Source organism: Polyodon spathula, chromosome 17, assembly GCF_017654505.1.
Source record: "Polyodon spathula isolate WHYD16114869_AA chromosome 17, ASM1765450v1, whole genome shotgun sequence".
Lineage (NCBI taxonomy): Eukaryota > Metazoa > Chordata > Actinopteri > Acipenseriformes > Polyodontidae > Polyodon > Polyodon spathula.
Genome location: NC_054550.1, coordinates 22,530,744 through 22,551,223, shown reverse-complemented (window position 1 = coordinate 22,551,223; position 20,480 = coordinate 22,530,744). Strand labels below are relative to the sequence as shown.

Here is a 20,480-nt window from a genome sequence, read left to right as displayed (position 1 = left end):
GAGGTAGTTGGACTTGAAGTCTGGAGGTGTCTAATAATATTTATACGTTTTAAAAGAGTTGTTATCCTCAGCCTAGAGAGTGAGGCTGTCTCACTTGCTCTGCTGTTTATTGCTAGATATTAGTGGTTAAGCTAAAATTCAGTATTCATGGAAAATGGCCCTACAGGTATGATTCTGACCAGAGACACCAATGTGAGAGGAAGCCGTTTGGGTCATTTAGAGGTTACTTGTCTCAAATGGCCATAGGAAAAAATGTAATTTGACTGGGTGACAATATAATTTGCTGTTACAGGTTAACATTATTCTTTCACTGTATATAAACTGTCAAGATGGCAGTAGGATTGATCATGCCAGTGGACCATGCTGGCCGGAGGTGGTTTTGTAGGTAAAATGTGATGTAGAACTTAAAAATAGTAATGGTGGTGTATAGGCTCTCTCAGTAGACGTGGTGGTCGTGTGCCCAAGGAAGGAAACGTGTGATGACAGGATAAATGAACTTGGGAGTGTTCTGGCTACATTCCTGTCTGACCACTCAAATTAAAAAATAAGATGTCATCTTTGCCGAGGGGCAAACCAAGTTCCGATCTCAGTGATGTCAGACAGGCTGAGGAATATTTCTGAGCAGGGTCATGCTTCCCCTCACCCCAATAGAAAGGTCATATTAACCATATGAACAGAATCATTGAGACATGATCAGATGTCACAGAGCAGACAGCTTCCAGACTTGTAGTGATAGGGCCAAGCTGTCTGATAAACGGGTAGGGTTATGTGAATTTATTGGTCTCCCATGTCAAAACACAGCACTCTTTGCTTTGGTGATTGGTTATTAACAATAACCTGATAGAGTAATGGTGTGTATTAGTGTAATGCATTGTGTGGAATTTAGCAACTGCTGTTGCTTTACAGTAAAATATTTTTTAGCGCTTTGACGATGTCCATAGCTTAGTAATAATAACATATTCTAAATCGGGCATCATACATTAAAAGCAATGGGTTATACAACATAGCCAAAAATTTATTTTCAAAAAACTGGTGAGACTAGTTAAGGTTTGTTGTTAGTTCTATGTGCAGTTCAAATTGTCTCCAGCGGAGGTCAGGATATAGCAAAGATGTGACAAGGATAGAGAGAAGCTTTTGTTTCTGCATAAGATTGTCTTACTGTACTGCCTTTATTTTCCTACTTTAGCACAGCCTATACAGAATGTGCTGAAGTCCAGTACTAATGTAAAGCCGTAATAATGAAAGTTACTTTGGTTTCTGCAAAACTGGTGTTTTTACATGAATTATATTCTTTAAAAGACAATTCAAAACTGAACAGGCTTAGCTTCTGTCATTTTCTAGCTCTGATAATTTTATTTTAATGCACTTTTCTGAATATTCTTTCAGTTTTCTCTTCTATCCCTTTGACCTGACCTAATGCGGCTTTGATGTTGTGGACTTTTGGAAATTGAAGATATTGGCTTCGCTTTCAGTCACATTCCATGAGTATCAGTGGCGAGTGCTGTAATGATCTTTAGGTAATAAACAGTTGGTTCTAGTATATTACGATGGGTTTCATCCATAACCAGTGTTGGGGTCAATTCCAATTCCATTTCCAGTCCCAGTTCTTTTTCATACAATTCCAATTCCTATTCTGTTTTATGGCACAGTCTTTACTGAGGTTTATGCCGTTGGCTTTATTAGGTTACTTGACAAGGTCATTAAGTTGTATACAGTATTTGTTTGCTCAACAAAGCCTTTGTTGTAAAATGATTGGCATAGGAATTGGGATTAGAAATGGAATTGGAATTGAAAAAATGGAATTGAACCAAACTCTGTCCATAACTATAAAACAAACAATTGTGGTAAATCTGGAAATTCTGTGTTGCAACACAGCAAGCAACTGTAGCGCTTACAGGATCATACTTCAGCCTGTCACCAGTCTCAACTCAAGTCTGTTTCAGTTCTGAGAATGAGAATGTCCCTTTGAAATCTTAGATCATATTATTTTTTTAGGCTCTCCCAATCCTGTTCCAACACTCTTGCGGCTTGAACTCCACTCTTGCTGTAAATCTTCAATCTTTTCCAGATGCTGACCATCCCACACGCACACGCACGCGCACACCCACACTCACCCTGCTCTGTCATGTGACTCCTTGTGCGACGCCTGCATTTTTGTGCTTCTGCATTTGTGCTTCCGTTCTCCAGACCTTATTTAAGTAAAGCAATCCTGTATTCTAAGGCAGTCAAGACCACCCCTGTGGCCTCCAGATCAGCATAGGGCAGGGAGCCCTCTATAGCCATTACCATCAGGGTTCTCCCCAGGCTGTTTCAGCCGGGTGGGTCGCCCGGCTAAGTGTCTGTCGCTGCCTAGCTGAACAACCCTGATTCGCCCATCTTGAAGATGCTGCTGTGCCTTTAACGAAAGGATTGATTGTGCTGCTAGCAGAATAGATCACTAGCACACGCAGTTGAAAAAAACAACTTGGAACCACACGACAGCTGTGTTAAGTCTTAACACTACATTTAATTCAGAGAGTTCAAGGGGTGGGTTTTTCATTTTAAGCACTTCTAGAGGATGAAATGTTAAAATGACTGCTAAAAAAAAAAAAAAGATTATTTTCTAAGCAAAAATAATGAATGTGGAAATTACCAAACCAAAATGGATGAGGAAAATGTCAAAAATGAAAAAGCAACCTGATATAGTCAACAGAGAGCAACTTGTAGAAAGCAAATTGGAAGAACCACACGAGAGGCCAGCACATAAAAAAAAATATATATATGGATGGTATGATGTGCAAGCTCTGCCAGAAACGCAAAAAAAGGTCGCAAAGGATCAGGGGGTGGTTGGGTCATGGGATCGGAGGATGGTCATGTGACTTGGAAGTCAAGAGAACTCGTCGACACACCCCTAGCTATCGATACTGGGGGGGGGGGGGATTAACCTGTATCTAAAAGGGAGAAAACCTGGGGGGAAAATAATTGGGCACTCGAAATAAAAATATTAAAAGACTAACTCTCTATATTAAGTGGCATGCGTGCATAAGTAGTGAAACAAGTCAGCCTGTACCAGAAGCAGCGGCGGGCTTGTTGAGGATTGAACTTGAACTCTGAGCCGCAGCTCAGTCGTGTTTTGTTGATTCCTAAATCTCCAGCTGTTTACCCAGGGAGATTAACATGAGGCAAGACAGACCCTTCCATCAGTGTCCGCTGGAACACAAAGAGAGATAGCGGCTTTTGTTTTATCTTCGACAGCTCAGATGGGAAATTTAACAGAACTGCGATCCGTTACTTTGTTTTTTTGGAGAGCTTGGCTTTTTTTTTTTTTTGTCATATTTTTCAACGTGTTTTACTTATGTCCATTCCTGCACATGGTGATAGTTCCCAATTTCTGACTTGCCGTCTCCTCCTTGGGAGACCATACACATGCTTTTCATTGGAAAAGAAGTGGAGGGATTTGTATGCTTATGTCAAATTAGTTAGAATAGGGATTAAGTTGCTATCCGATGATCTGCAAAGCATGGAAAAAGCTTTTTAAAATCCACCTGTAGAGCTTTTTTTTAACATCTACAATATTTAGAATATCTAGCTGTGGCTGAGATGTCAGATCTATTTAATGATTTAAGCAGGGAGTGTATTTAGACAGTTTTGATCAGTTGGGTTAACTTCTAGTAAAACCTAATGAAAAAGCCCAGAAATGTGTTCTCATCTATGACTGGAATGGAACAGTTTATTCTATTTAATTTGACAATTAAAAATATATTATTATTATTATTATTATTATTATTATTATTAATAATAATATAATAATAATAATAATAATAATAATAATAATAATAATAATAATAATGGAACTCTAATGGAGTTTGATACAGTTTTAAAACTGCATATTTCTCTATTTGTAAGCTTATACTTCTCAGACTCCCTCGGATGTGGCTGTGAGTCAAGATCGTCTGCCAAAAACATCAGATGTGAACTTTATAATAAATATTGATAAAGAAGTTAAGCTTAAAAATAGTCAAATGAGTTTTAGCGCAATGGAGGATATGCAGACAGGAAATAGTTTAGCTTGAGCAGCAAGCCAGTAGGACCAAATAAATCAGAAAATAGAATATTCTTTTGTATATATTTTCCATAGTGCATGTTAAAAGAAGCAAAAGTAACACACAGATTATGATTATATCTTTAATACACAGGAGGAAATTATACTTTCTCTGAAAGAGCAAGTCGCTTTAGCATTCCTTAACTAGTGGTTCTTATTGCCATACATAGACAGAAACACAGGCTAGGTAAGTCAAAGTGTCTTTATGTTGTACACCTGCTGGCATTTAGTAACGTAGTTTGGTTGGTCTGGCTTGAGTTAAGTATGATTATGACTGGAAATGAAAACTGAATAGCTTTCAGGCCAAAGCAGAGAACAAAAAAGTGGAGTAATTTCAATAAAAAAAAAAAACCATTAAAACAAAAACCTGTAAAAACATAATTTGAAGCTATAATATATATATATATATATATATATATATATATAAAGAGTATTAATTGGAGCGATGAATATATATATATGTGGTTAACAGAATTGGGCGGCCCCACTAAAGCTAGTGTCTACGCATTGTGTCTTCTTTGCCTTTCACATACAGCAGCACATATATGTCCATGATAACAAACGACATTTGTTCAAATGTTTGTTGAATATTGTGTTGAGGTCTATGGTTTGATGACGTCTCTGTCTTAACTCATCCCAGTCAAGTTCAAAGCAGTTTAAAGTGGGTGAAAAGTCAGGCCAGGGAAGCATGTTGTGGTTTGTTTGCTTTTGGGAAATCCAGTTTTTGGAGAGACAGGTAAAACATGTTTTTATGATCCATGAAATAACTTTCTTAGCAGCCACAGAGGTTCAGTCCATAGTGGCTGCTTAATTCAGGTTTCATTGCATATACAGTGGCTTGCGAAAGTATTGACCCCCCCTTGGCATTTTTCCTATTTTGTTGCCTTACAACCTGGAATTAAAATTGATTTTTATTTGGATTTCATGTAATGGACATACACAAAATAGTCCAAATTGGTGAAGTGAAATGAAAAAAATAACTTGTTTAAAAAAATTCTAAAAAATAAATAACGGAAAAGTGGTGCGTGCATATATTCACCCTCTTTGCTATTAAGCCTCTAAATAAGATCTGGTGCAACCAATTACCTTCATAAGTCACATAATTAGTTAAATAAAGTCCACCTGTGTGCAATCTAAGTGTCACATGATCTGTCACATGATCTCAGTATATATACACCTGTTCTGAAAGGCCCCAGAGTCTGCAACACCACTAAGCAAGGGGCACCACCAAGCAAGCGGCACCATGAAGACCAAGGAGCTCTCCAAACAGGTCAGGGACAAAGTTGTGGAGAAGTACAGATCAGGGTTGGGTTATAAAAAAATATCCGAAACTTTGAACATCCCATGGAGCACCATTAAAGCCATTATTAAAAAATGGAAAGAATATGGCACCACAACAAACCTGGCAAGAGAGGGCTGCCGCCCACCAAAACTCACGGACCAGGCAAGGAGGGCATTAATCAGAAAGGCAACAAAGAGACCAAAGATAACCCTGAAGGAGCTGCAAAGCTCCACAGCGGAGATTGGAGTATCTGTCCATAGGACCACTTTAAGCCGTACACTCCACAGAGCTGGGCTTTACGGAAGAGTGGCCAGAAAAAAGCCATTGCTTAAAGAAAAAAATAAGCAAACATGTTTGGTGTTCGCCAAAAGGCATGTGGGAGACTCCCCAAACATATGGAAGAAGGTACTCTGGTCAGATGAGACTAAAATTGAGCTTTTTGGCCATCAAGGAAAACGCTATGTCTGGCGCAAACCCAACACCTCTCATCACCCCGAGAACACCATCCCCACAGTGAAGCATGGTGGTGGCAGCATCATGCTGTGGGGATGTTTTTCATTGGCAGGGACTGGGAAACTGGTCAGAATTGAAGGAATGATGGATGGCGCTAAATACAGGGAAATTCTTGAGGGAAACCTGTTTCAGTCTTCCAGAGATTTGAGACTGGGACGGAGGTTCACCTTCCAGCAGGACAATGACCCTAAGCATACTGCTAAAGCAACACTCGAGTAGTTTAAGGGGAAACATTTAAATGTCTTGGAATGGCCTAGTCAAAGCCCAGACCTCAATCCAATTGAGAATCTGTGGTATGACTTAAAGATTGCTGTACACCAGCGGAACCCATCCAACCTGAAGGAGCTGGAGCAGTTTTGCCTTGAAGAATGGGGGGGGGGGGGGGGTTGCATAGTTATGCACGCTCAAGTTTTTTGTTTTTTTGTCTTATTTCTTGTTTGTTTCACAATAAAAAATATTTTGCATCTTCAAAGTGGTAGGCATGTTGTGTAAATCAAATGATACAAACCCCCAAAAAATCCATTTTAATTCCAGGTTGTAAGGCAACAAAACAGGAAAAATGCCAAGGGGGGTCAATACTTTCGCAAGCTACTGTAAATATACTAGTAAATGGTGACTTCATACTGAAGACCCTTGTGTCAGGCTAAATGTAAGTGTGTAACATAATAAAAAAATAAAAAAAACAGTGTTTGTTTTAAAACTGCATTTTGGATACCTATATAGCGAATGGAAATCCATGAAATTGAATTATTTTGTTAACTACAACCACTTTAACAGAAGTGCTGTGAGGGAGCAGCATTCTTTATCCAGGAGGAAATGCTATTACTAGGGCAATGCCATCGTTGGGTAGTTAGATTCCATACCTTTTGAAAAGATGGGAATGAATTATTTTTTCATTTGGGGAAGAACTCTCTTTACCATAGAATATAATCATGTTGCACTAGTATTTGTTTGTTTAACCTCAAAGCCACATTTCTGCATCCAGTGCTGTACTGGACACCAGAACAGTGATTTAAAGGACTGTGAAATTTTTGTTTAAAGAGTAACTGTATAACAAGTAAACCCCTAGTTAGACAATGTGGCTTAATATGGGGAACGTAATCATTTTATCAGTTTAACGGAGAAACAAATTTGAGTTTCGGTGTAAACTATTGTCACGACACGACATGACCTGTGGTCTTGTCACTAAATTTCCTGACACCCCAGCCAGAACAAGTGCCTGGACAGTGTGTTACAGTATTCATATCTATCATATAGTTGTAAGTATATATATATATATATATATATATATATATATATATATATATATATATATATATATGTGTGTGTGTGTGTGTGTGTGTGTGTGTGTGTATATATATATATATATATATATATATATATATATATATATATATATACAGTGCTTTGCAAAAGTATTCAGAAGCCTGACCAGTTCTCTCATATTACTGAATTACAAATGGTACATTGAAATTTTTTTCTGTTCGATATTTTATTTTAAAACACTGAAACTCAAAATCAGTTATTGTAAGGTGACATTGGTTTTATGTTGGGAAATATTTTTAAGAAAAATGAAAAACTGAAATATCTTGCATGCATAAGTATTCAACCCCCACACATTAATATTTGGTAGAGCCACCTTTTGCTGCAATAACAGCTTTAAGTCTTTTGGGGTAAGTATGTACCAGCTTTGCACACAGTGTCGGAGTGATTTTGGCCCATTCTTCTTGGCAGATTTGCTCCAGGTTGTTCAGGTTGGTTGGACGACGCTTGTGGACCGCAATTTTCAAATAGTGCCACAGATTCTCAATGGGATTGAGATCAGGACTTTGACTGGACCACTGTAAGACATTCACCTTTTTGTTCTTGAAACACTCCAATGTTGCTTTGGCCTTGTGCTTGGGATCATTGTCCTGCTGAAAGGTGAATTTCCTTCCAAGCTTCAGTTTTTTAGTGGACTGAAGCAGATTCTCTTGCAGTATTTTCCTGTATTTTGCTCCATCCATTCTTCCTTCAATTGTAACAAGATGCCTAGTCTCTGCTGATGAGAAGCATCCCCAAAGCATGATGCTGCCACCACCATACTTCACTGTAGGGATGGTGTGTCTTGAGGCATGGGCAGTGTTAGGTTTGCGCCACACATAGAGCTTTGAGTTTTGGCCAAAAAGCTCTCTCTTGGTCTCATCTGACCACAAAACCTTTTCCCACATCGCAGCTGGGTCACTCTCATGCTTTCTGGCAAACTTCAGACGTGCTTTCAGATGGTACTTTTTGAGTAACGGCTTTGTTCTTGCCACCCTCCCATACAGGCCAGTGTTATGCAGAGCTCTTGATATGGTTGACTGGTGCACCATTACTCCACTCCCAGCCACTGAACTCTGTAGCTCCTTCAAAGTGATTGTTGGCCTCTCTGTGGCTTCTCTCACAAGTCTCCTTCTTGATTGAGTGCTGAGTTTTGAGGGACGGCCTTTTCTTGGCAGTGCCTGGGTGGTGCGATGCAGCTTCCACTTCCTGATTATTGATCCAACTGTGCTCACTGGGATATCCAAACACTTGGATATTTTTTTGTACCCTTTCCCTAATCTATGCATTTGTATTACTTTATCTCTAACTTCTGTAGAATGCTCTTTGGTCTTCATTTTCCTTCAGATTCACAGCCTTACCAATGATCCTTCAACAGTGGGGTTTTTATCCAGAAAATGTGACAGCAACTTTAATGGTTCACAGGTGGAGGCCAATGGTAAGGTAATTGTGTCCTCGTTAGGGCAATTTCTTTCATCGCTGCAAACTGGGAACTTCCACAGCACAGGGGTTGAATACTTATGCAAGCAAGATATTTCAGTTTTTTATTTTTCTTAAAAATATTTCCCAACATAAAACCAATGTCACCTTACAATAATTGATTCTGAGTTTCAGTGTTTAAAAATAAAATATCAAACAGAACGAAATTTCAATGTACCATTTGTAATTCAGTAATATGAGAGAATTGGTCAGGGGTCTGAATACTTTTGCAAGGCACTGTGTGTGTGTGTGTGTGTGTGTGTGTGTGTGTGTGTGTATATATATATATATATATATATATATATATATATATATATATATAATGTATGTATGTGTAAAAATATATACAGGTAATAACATCACACATATTTTACAAACAACAACACACATTTATTGTATTCTAATAATCTTTTCCCTTTCCTGTTCATTATAATTTGTATCTTTTTACTAAAATTGTAACTTCAGAATTCATAGTTAGAATTCCAAGGTACTGTACTTCAAACAACACAGATAGGGATGTGTTCTCAAATTCCCCACCCCCCTGATACTGTTAGTCACCATTGTGAGCTTCTGAAAAAAATACCAGACCCCCTGTTCTGAATCCCTGATTCTAATTTCCACACTGTCAATTAATTAAGTGAATGTATAAAGCGTGACCATGATAAACTCTGTGCTTTTCGCTCATACTTTGTCCTTGCTGCCACCTGCAGGGCCCTGTGTGCGTGGCCAGGGACTACGAGAGTGTGGTGATGATGAGGATGAGACAGGCGGCGGAGAGACAGCGACTCATTGAGGAGATGCAGAAAGAGGATGAAGAGGACGCACGGACATAACAAAGAGAGAACCCGGGCATTCACACTACTTTTAATTTTAATAAAACATTTTTTATTTATATATTTTACAAAAATGTTATTTTCTTTTTGTAGAAATTATTAAAAATCCAACAAAAGTTAAATATAGGGCTGGGGTTAAAAACCTGCTGAAATGCTAACAAAGTTTTTACTGCCAGTATCATTGTGAAACCCGTTTTAGTTAGTGGTATGAATTATGAATTTAATTTTCATAATGCATTATTTGTGATTTTTTGTTTTTTTTTGTTTTTTTTTGTCAACAGTGACCTTAAGTAAAATTAGAGATCTAATTAACATCGATAAAAAAAAAAAAAAACGTAAGTAAAAGTCCTTCGGAAGCCAGTCATTATATATTGTGTGTGTGTGTGTGTGTGTATATGTGTATATATATATATGATATATTATATATATAATAATAATATATATATATATATATATATATTATTAGTAAAATCATATATTCAGATATCTAATCTACGTAAGTTATAAGTCTATAGATTAGATGCATTCAATATTCATGTGTTAAAGCTAAATTTGCTTTTTTTTTTTTTTCCTTGCCATGCAGTTGACTTTATGCACTTGGAAATATAATTCAGTTTAGGTGATTTGAAAAATGTTATTGAATTGATCATATAAACCTGCTTGAGTTAAATTTAGTAGAGTCCAGACAAGTTAGCACCATTAAACCATTAAACGCCTTAAAGAACAGGAAATTCAATTTTGTTACTGACCCCTTATAACTGAGTGACTCTCATTACAGTGTATCACATGCCGTGTTTTGAGATGTGATATGTTCTATGTTAAGGCAATTTAGTTTGTTTCAGGAGCTGCTGTGTTCTAGTTACATGCAGTAGGCATATAGAACCCTGGGTAGATTAACCAAAGTGTCTGTGGACAGATCTGAAGAATCCAGTTTCTCTCTCTCTTTTTTTTTTTTTTTTTTTTTTTAAAACACAGCTGTTCACTAGATGGCAATGGTTTTTATTTCTAGAGACACAATTTGGCTGATCTAGCCTGGGCTGCTTATATCTATGGCAGGCAACTTGACCTAAAGATAAACTCCTGAAGTTGTCTTAACACACGTTAACACAGTGAGTACAAAAAAAGAAATATAAAAAAATATAAAATAATTTTGAATAAATGTAATAAGAATGTCTGAAACAAATCCTAAAAAGGTAAGGGGATGGTAAAAAACAAACAAAAAAAAAAACCTTCAAAGCTACTTACTCTTAATTAGTTTTAAAATTATGTGAATTTACTTAAAGGACTGTCTTTGTGTTAAATACATTGGGTTAGTTATCTAAATACTGCAGATGTTTAAATCCATTGAACAAGACTCTAAGTGGCTATATTCAGTGCCACTGGTTAGATCAGTTCAGTAAACTCTATACCTCCATTGACCACCTGGACAAGTGCTTCAGTATCACTTGGGGAAATCGTTCATTTCTTTGTAGCAGCTATTGTAGTTGTGAAAACCAATTACAACCCTCTCTGTATCAGCTCTGGGAGAATGGTATTGCTTTACACAGTCCCACTGTACTGCTATCATTCAATTAGAATCTGTCAGAAGAATTCTTGGGATTTTGAAATAAGTGAAATAGTTGTTTGGATTTACTCCAGTAGAGTCCTTGAATCCCAGTCAAGAAGTTCAGTTTTACTAGTGTGTGTTACATTTTTCATCTTTCAGCCAAGAAGAAATTATTTATTTATTCGCGTGTGCATTTTTTATGTTTTTAAAAGTTTCTTTCTTCCGTTCGTGTAAACCAGTGCAGTTAAAACTGCAGTGTCCTACAATCATAAATATTGTTCAGTTGTGCTCTAAATTGTAAATCGCTTCCATGTGTTAACTACATTCTTTCGTAGTGTAGCCTTCTGTATGCTTACTGAAAAGATGTTGTTGACCACCCTATTTGTTTTCATTCACCAGTTAGTAGTGACACAAACTTCATAGCGAAACACATGAAGAGCAGACCGAGGTATCGCAAAATGAAAATAAGTATAAGGAAGACTTATTTTATATGAAAGCCGTTTTTAAAGATATAGTTTGGAACACAAGTGTTCAAGATATCTTTTTCAGAATTCAGTTTTCCGAAATGTATAGCTTAATGGATGGAAAAACATTTTTTTCATTTAAAAAAGGAAGAGAGCAAAGAGCACGAGTAGTAGGTTACTACTCTAATAAGTGAGTAAGTGGCACAACTGGGTTGATCATTTGTCATTACCGTTATGTTGTGTTTTTCATGGCCTTTTTGTCAATTTTAAGCCATTTGTAAAATAAACATCAATCATACCGTATCTAAATTCTAAGCAACTACTGCGGGATAAACCAGTCAAACATTTAAAGATTGGAAGCAAAATACAGGTATTTAATGAACTCTGCAAATGAGTTAAGCATTTGATTTTGAAACGCGTGGTATGGCTTTCAAATGATGTTATACTTGGATCCAAAATCATGATTTTTATTCATTCTGTGCAAACAGCATATGGATTTAACTGTCTTTTTGTTGACCGTAACTGTAGCCCATTTCCAGTACTTACTGGATGTATTTCACACTCATAATTTGAACTGCTTATCCACGTGATATTTAGCTATTAAGCTTTTAGAGGGGATTCAGTATACTAAGCTACCTGTTAAAAAGAGGTCAACTTTTTTTAAAGAGAGCCATGTTAGAGGGACATAAAACATTTACGAGTGAAAGGAGGCCATTCAGCCCACCTAAGCTCGCCCGGTTCCTAGTGATTGATCTTTGCCAAGTTGGATCCAAATGATTCTGCCTCAGCAACGTGACAAAGTACCCCATTCCATACCTTCGCCACTCCCCGTGTGATGAAGTGTCTCCTTCATTCTGTCATAAGTATCTCACGCTTGTATGGTTCGTATGATGTTACCAAGGCGTTGGTAAAAGGGTTATTGCAGTTTACAGTAGTTTTGTTACACAACAATGTGTAAGATAAGTTTACTGTGATAAAAGCATAGCAAATAGCAGTCAATTAAGTCACTGTGCCACAACACATAGATGTACATTCATTAAACTACTGTGCTTGGGGTGTCCCCCGAGTAGCTCACCTGGTAAAAGCACGTCCACATGGTGTGCAGGGTGAGTCGGGAGCGGATGTTCACATTCTAGCTGTGTGCGAAATCGACAATCTTTGCTGGGGATTCCAGGATAGCATTGCATTGGCTCTGGCACAACTGGGTTAGGGAGGCAAAAGCAGCAGGCATGTTTCTCCTCATCACGTTACAGCAGAGCCTACTGGCCAGGCATCTGCAGTTGGCCTTTGTTTTCCAGAGGCCAGCAGCTGACATCCACTCTAGTTCTTGGGTGTAAAGAGGCAGTTGACTTAGTCATGGAATTGGAGGACGCCCACTGACTGAGTGTTGTGGGGAATTGCTGCGGTGATAGTAAAATAATTGGGCGCACTTGATTTAAAAAAAAAAAAAAAAAAAGGCATGCAATCTATTCTGTTCAACCAGACAAAACCAGCTGATTCGTGTGATTTCAGGGTCTAATGGCACAGAGTGAAAGCTAGGCACGGAATGAGTTGTGCTTGCATTCCTGGGCAGCGGTTTTGTGTTCTTGACAGTTGTGAACTTGATTCATTTGTTGTTTTTTTTTTTTCCTTCATAATGGTAACGGAATTGAAACCAGTGCTGTAAATGAAATTCTGTTCTTCATTATTTAATCAGAACTAGAAGCAACTGAGAATCTCATTGCCAAGAAATAAATAGAAACTGCCAAATACTCTTAATTGTACAATGGTCAGCTGTATTAATTTTTTAAAAAATATTTAACTTGGGTAATTTAACTAAGGAGGTCCGTTATGGGTGTTTTTAAAACAGAAGAGCATTTTGGAATGTTAAATGTTACAGTAATGTCGTTGGGTAAAACCTGTTATATGCAAGCTCTTTGGCTGACTGCCGGAGTGTGAATTAAGTGTTACAGAGCCCCCTGCAGTGTTTACAAGAAACACGTGACTTTAGTGTGTTCCATGTTGTCTATATTGCTGTTGCTTTTTATCGATATATTTATATATATTTTCTTATTCACACATCATTGATTAATAAACGTTCGCCAGGAGAAAGATACAGGTCATGAACCCTCCTGCAACAATTCTGCCACTGATTAAACCAAGGGACAGCAAAGGTAGCGTAATGTGTTTCTTGTTGACTTTAATTTGAGGCATTCTTGAGAAAGTAATTGGCCATCACAAACATTTCAGGGAGAAAATAACAAGCAAAGCAAAACAAAACTGTTTCAACATTTGTATTCTTTATTCTTAGAGATATTTGATCAACAAAAAGATCAATGTTTGCAGATAAATCATAAATCATTACTTTCAACAGTAGTCTTGTTTTTAGTGTGCTGTAGATATTGTGTTTTGGGGATATATATTAAGAAATACAATATATCTAATGGAAAACAGATGAATACTAAATACTCAGAGGAATAGTCAAAGCAAATCAAGCCTGCCATAATGTTGCATTTTTGTTATTTAATGGGTCTGGATTAGTTACATCATTTATAATACTACCGCATTAAAATAAAATTAGAAATTTCAGATTGTACCAGGGTACTAAAGGTCATCCCTATGTGTAAATCCTTTCAGAAATTTTCAAGATGGCAGTAGAATGTGCAGCAGATCAGATGACTCCAGCATTATATGAACAATGGTAGCACCTCAAACTTGTTTAAAATGGGTAAACAGATAGGTGTTATTGACTTTGACAGTGTTGAGACATGTCAATTAATATAATACATGCAGAGCTCAGGAAACTGTTCGGAATAGGCTGGACACCAGGATTGGCATTGTTCGTCTGAATTAAGTCTATTTGGCCTCAATAAAATAATTAGGATGGACTTGACTGAAGCCTTTAGAATCTTAAAAGGACAATGTTAACCCTAACCAATAATTAAGCACATAAACCAGGACCAGAGGACACAGTTGAAAATGAGTCGTAGATAGTGGGTAGGTGACACTGCTTCAAGCGTGGTATGGAATGGGTTATCTTATATTGTTGATGGTGAATCATAAAGTTCTGAGATTAATCAGCTGGTTGAAACTGGACGAGCATAGATGGGCCGAATGGCCTCATTTTGTTTGTAAATGTTCTTATATTCTCTCTATATCAAACCCTCATACATCAGAAAACATTTGAGGTAGTGGCTTCATATGTACAGGGTTATATAAAGCCTGCATGCTAAATGTGTTGCTGACCATTACCTGCCACAATGAGGTCATGTGAGTTAAGTTTCGGCTGTATAGAGAAGGTAAACTGTATTCTTTGATTTTCTTAGTTAAGTTTCTGTGCCACATTTTTTAGCCTCTGACCATGGTATTATGATACCGACCACGTGCTTTGACACACTGTAGTGTTTTCTTAGTTGGTACACAGCTGTACAGATTCTCAGTAACTACTATAGTAGTTTCCGTATATCACAAATGCACATCTGTCTTTCTGTTGTCATGTTTTGGTCAGGTGTATAACTACATAATGCATTTAAAGCCTGTTTATTCTTGCAGTTTGTGGCTCGTAAGCTTTTTTTTTTCTTTTTTAAATATGTTCTTAATGACGTAATAGGTGCAATTAGAGCCACAGTTTAGCCAAGTCACGGTACATCTTGAAACACAGTGCCTGGCCAAACCTGTTCATGTCAGATCCTGTTTGAATTACACACTGGCAATTAACCAGCTGAAGAGTGGTTTCCAATTGTACCACCCAAAGCAGATGGTTGGCATTGGCTTCACCAGTGCAGGATAGGGGCAGCTGTCACGCCAGCCAAACACATGGAATCCAAAGGAAACCACTCTAAGTAATCAGGTTGATGGCTTTTTACAGAATCTTCTGCATGATGTCATTGCCTTGTGCATCAGTAATGATGTCCCTAGTTATTAAAAAGAAGCAGTGCTTTTTCAAAGCCGGTGGACTATCTTCAAAAGTGCTCAAAACCAGCGCTGGTCATAAATATTTTGTTCCACATAAAGCTTTTAAAAAAGCGTGGTCTTTTTAAAAATCTTTTGCCTCTATCTGACCACATGGAGCCCTGTTTTTAATTTGTTGAGAAGTTTAAATCTTGTGAGATATCATAACCACCTGGGTTTAATGGAGCGATGACTTCAGTCGCCTATCTGAGGATTATTGAACCGTGATTGACTTAATAAATACCTTAAATCTCTGCCCAGTATATGGTAACCTGCCATCTCATTTGAAGTGCAGAGGTATTTCAATACAAGTACTGTTACACAGTGTGTGTGTGTGATTGTGTATATATATATATATATATATATATATATATATATATATATATATATATATATATAATATATATATATATATATAAAGGTTGTTCCAACACTGATTTATAGAAGTTCTGCCATAATCACGTTATATAATTACTAAATGCAGAGATGTGAGTGAGTAGCTAGTCATAAACATCTGAATATTAATGAGGGGGAATAAAATAAAAAGGGTGAAGGCAAATAAATAACTAAATCTTTATTTTGTTATTTGTTTTTACTTCTATATATTAATTTTTTTCACCTCTGCAAGCTTAATGTCCCATTTGTGGATAACTAGCACACACCCACTCCTCTTAATGTGTCAGAGGTCCATAATCAAAAATGCAACAAGTGAATCCGAAAGCATTCCACTGAAAAACTTTGTCAAAACGTTCGTCTTTTAATTTATTTTAGTATTTCTAAACTAGAATCTATTTCCAGGAAGTTTAACGACCACTTACAAAACCAGTGCGAAACATCTTATATATGAATTTCAAGTCTCTGAAATCCAACTAAATGTTTTTATACTAGTGACATAACTGTACTTGTGTGCTTCTTTTTTCCTTTTGCTAAAAATGGTGCTTCGATTTGACTAACAGGTGCCGTTGTTTCTGTGTGAAGAGATACAAGTTAACCAGTCTCCTTCATGCTAACAAGGGAAGTGTTACAACTCCTGGATATCTTGGGCAGTCAAAGCTATTCTTTGTTGTACAATTCCAGAGAACAGTATCTTCTTTGTAACCTTGCTCCTTTTCAAAGCTGTTTCATTAAACACAAACTTTAAATAAAGTCTGTTAACAGTCTGTTCCAGGAGTTTAATTGGGTTTATTCCTTATTGCAAAATACCAAATGTGAGAACAGCTATTGGAAGGAAAGCTTTTGCTGCCCCTCAGACTGAAAAAAAACCCACTACCCATAGAACTTAGGTCCATACTGTCACTTTGTCATTTTAACAAATTGTAATTTGATCATTTGAACCAGCCTTATGAATTGTGTGTGATGTAAAATTAATACAATAATACACGGATAGTAACACTGTGTGCTTACAATATGCTTGTATGTAACTGTAACTTGGCCCTGCTTTCCTCCTGGGACACCTTTGTAAATGAGCTGATTGTCCCTTGTATGGTTTTCCCCAGGAAATACAATTTTAAACAAATAAATAAATACATGACAAAATGTATTTACCACAAATAGAACATTTCTTTATTAGTTTTCACATTAAACACATTGAATAAAGTCTACATAACAGTATTCCCATGTTTCCTTACTATAAAAATCAGTAACTGGGTCCCGAAAAAGTAGCAAATAAATAAATAGTACAATACTATCCAATATTACCTGGCAGTGCTATACTCAGAAACCTGCCCATATAACAAAGTCATTATCTGTTTTATAGCTCACATATTACATATGTCCAGCACAAAGGAATAGGCTTCTACCAAGTCTAGCTCTTTTTACAGAATAACGAAGATAACCAATGAAACAGAAATAAAAATGGCCTGAGGCTTTCTAATATATTTCATTAGTTTACTGGGCTGCTGTTTTGAGTAAAGTGATCTTTCATACTTAATTGATGTGGCCTGCAGCTTTGAGTTATTTTTCCTAGATATACTGTGTGTGGGTGTGTGTATGTATATATATATATATATATATATATATATATATATATATATATATATATATATATATATTCCTTCAAATTTAAGACACAGCCCAAATTTCCTACCCGCAATTTGAGGAAAAAATAAAACATAAAATAAACATGCATCTACAAAGATACAACCTCAGTTACGCTTATGGAGGCAGTTTGCGGCCGTCTGCTCTCACACAGAGTATTGTAGTTATGTGCTGCTTCTCATTTCCAGTGATGATTACTCACACCTGTTTTTCTCCCAATTTGGGAACTGTGGTATTGCTTGGCATGTCAAAAAATACGGGGTCTGAACAGCATTTCCGATCTGTCCAAGCTGGTACTGTTTGTTAGAAAAACTGAACTTGTAAAAGCGTCTCAATGAATTTCTCAGTAAGCTAATGACGCTTCTTTGAAAATGGCTGCCCGTATGTCATGGATGATTCGAGATCAGGCAGTAACATTTTGGTTTGTCTTTTCTTGGCAGTCAGTCACATTGGTGGTTGGTTACTCAGGGAGTCACATCTTTTGTTGGCATTTTTAATATACCTACTGTACTTTAATTTAAGAATTGAAGTTAAAAAAGTGCATCTTAAGTTCAAAGGAATACGGGTATATGCTCTTCACTATTATGGGACACTTCACTTGGCTCTTCACTATTATGGGACATTGAGATGAAAGTATGTAAAAGGACAGCCTAGTTAAATCCGTGGTCCTTGCGCTTGTTGGCTAGCAGGCGCCCCATGTTGTTCATAGTGTGTCCTTGTGTAGACACCACACCAGTGTCTGGCCCACCCCCGTCATGCTCACCAGCCGATAGCCAGCCTGCTCAAGCTTGTCTAGAATCACTCGAGGTGGCTCGTCCACATGGTATTCAGAACTGCAATACAAACAAAACATCCTCAGTTAGACATCAAAGCGCAAGTCTAAGTCTACCCATCTCCTCTGTCAGCCTTTTGTGATACTTCTTAACTGAACGCTTTCTTTAGCAGAATAAGTAAGATAACAACATTTAAACACCAAGTGGCTTCAAATGTCATTTTAATTGATGTTTTAATATTTACATTAGGAATCTGGGTTTTATGCACTGAGGTTTAATATTTACATTAGGTATCTGGGTTTTATGCACTGAGGTTTAATATTTACATTAGGTATCTGGGTTTTATGCACTGAGGTTACACAAGTCCTGGGTGGATCAGCATCTACTGAGAAATGTGCTGAACCCGTATGAACTACCGGTATACTGGATTCTAAATAACAAGAACAAATGATCAGAATTGCTGACCCTATGGTTCTGTAGGAAAACTTGTAAATAGTATATGTATTTATATAATTGGCTTATAATAAATATATACGCAGTTTTTTACTTGTGTAACGCTATTTGTCTTGGTTTTTTTGTGGTTTTTTTTTTTTAATTACATTTCGTTGGTGGGAAAATGAGGCAAGCAGCACTTGCGGTGCTTCAACACAACCAACAAACTCCATGGAAAGCTGTAACAGCGGTCAGCAAAGCCAAATTGGAACTCACGCAAACATTTAAATATAACCTCCCTTACTTTAATATTAATTAGGTTATTTGCATTTAGAAAGCACCTTTCTCTGGCTAAAAGAAAACTACACGGAAACCCACACTACCTGAGAACTACTACCAACAATGTGTGAGAAAAAGGTGAGACTTTTTTTTCCATAGAAACCTGGCAAATGTCTCCATTTTTTATAATGCCTATATAACATGCAGCTTGGTGAGTCTCATTCCCAGTGGGTTTGACACTTCTACAGTAAGGGAGTCGAGAAAGCATTTTAAAAACAGTATGTCATGTCCATTATTTTCTTTAATGGCACAGGTTTGTACTCACAAGTTGTTCCCTAGCATTGTAGTCTTTCTGGCTCCTAAATAGTCCATTAGCGCTGAATCTGAATATTCATCCCCAACCATTGTGGGACCTGTCTCCTAGAAAGGAAAAAGAAATGCAAGTGTTACTGTAACATATTTAAACAATATGCAGTAAAACCAGAAGCTCGGTCATTTTTAATAGAATAATGCTATGTTCAGTGACTGGCACGATGATTAGTCTTGAGATCTCCACAAGCATCGCCACTTTGCTTGATCTCTTTGGACCGGTACTACTGACACTTGTGATGAGGAACGGTTCTGCGTACTGGTTCAGAAGGCTACGGCGGACAGGGATACAGGAAGTACCGGTGTTGAATTCAGTGGAATTAAGGGTGAGGGTTAGTCTATATTTGCCCGATTACGCGACAAAAAATTCTAGACAAAACGCGGTAAATTACTGGCAAGGGAAACTGATTTCCATGGAACAGGATTCTTCGTAATATATGTGCAAGACAACTAGTTTGATTGTGGTTGTGCAAATAACAATACAAGTAGTTTGCTTCAAACTGACCGTACTGCTTAGTGTAGTAACTTATTACAAGCACTTCCAGGTTTTAAAAAACCCACCCCGCGCCTAGGTCCTAAACAACAAAGACAAACACTCCAAACCTTAAATGGCGAATATCATATTTTAAGACGTTTACTTAATGTGAAAAGGTACAGAATATGTGTATGTTTTTATTAGAAGTATTGCACAGTACGTTTTAGAATTCTTTGCATTATCCAAACATTTACCGAAAACACTTCAAATGCGAAGAATCAGAGCTATAAACACTCGTGTATTCACAAATCAAAGCGGGTTATATGTTTTGATTATAATGCATTAAGGCATATAAAAAGTTGACCATTGGGAAACAGACATCATCCTGTTTAATAAATCGTATTAACATGGATTAGGATGTCTGACAATCGGTATGGCTGCCTTTGAACATAATAATAACACAGTACATTATTTATCAAAGCAATGTATGTTACAAACCAGTCGGATTTGTGTGCTGATGAGTACATAAGGCATCTTTGCACTTCACTTTCTACCCCTTTGCGTTGGTTCTTCTTGTCCCCTGAGGTTTTCGTTTGGAAATAATTCAGATCCACAGACATATATCCAAAATACAGGTTCCCGTTCTGAACCTGAGATTTTTCTTCACTGCCACTCACCGTGACAT

General features: G+C 37.1%; 2 protein-coding genes across 7 annotated transcripts in view; one reads left to right on the top strand and one right to left on the bottom strand.

Moving 5' to 3' along the window:
• The window catches only part of LOC121329952 (dnaJ homolog subfamily C member 17-like), a 93,177-nt gene extending 83,445 nt beyond the window's left edge, over positions 1 to 9,732 (top strand). For 2 of the 6 annotated variants that reach the window (XM_041276075.1, XM_041276071.1), the window contains one exon: positions 9,368 to 9,501. In XM_041276075.1, coding sequence (XP_041132009.1) covers positions 9,368 to 9,407 — 40 coding nt within the window. In that variant the 3' untranslated portion in view covers positions 9,408 to 9,501. Of the gene's footprint in view, positions 1 to 1,386; positions 1,476 to 9,367 lie in introns of those variants that run through there. The other 4 variants (XM_041276074.1, XM_041276076.1, XM_041276073.1 and 1 more) reach the window with 4 other exon arrangements.
• Positions 9,733 to 17,701: 7,969 nt separating this feature from the next.
• On the bottom strand, positions 17,702 to 20,480 carry LOC121329628 (GTP cyclohydrolase 1 feedback regulatory protein-like). The gene is made up of 3 exons (XM_041275315.1): positions 20,294 to 20,480; positions 19,277 to 19,371; positions 17,702 to 18,300 (listed from the first exon to the last, which is right to left on the bottom strand). The coding sequence occupies exons 1-3, from the start codon at positions 20,327 to 20,329 to the stop codon at positions 18,171 to 18,173; spliced, it is 261 nt and encodes an 86-aa protein (XP_041131249.1). The 5' UTR covers positions 20,330 to 20,480; the 3' UTR covers positions 17,702 to 18,170.

Bases quoted from the DNA above. Each gene is read 5' to 3' on its own strand.
- LOC121329628 (XM_041275315.1), bottom strand. From the start codon at position 20,329: ATGCCTTATGTACTCATCAGCACACAAATCCGACTG. The intron at 19,372-20,293 runs GTTTGTAACATA...TTTCCTTTCTAG, and splicing joins TCAGCACACAAATCCGACTG to GAGACAGGTCCCACAATGGT. The intron at 18,301-19,276 runs GTGAGTACAAAC...TTTGTATTGCAG, and splicing joins ACAATGCTAGGGAACAACTT to TTCTGAATACCATGTGGACG.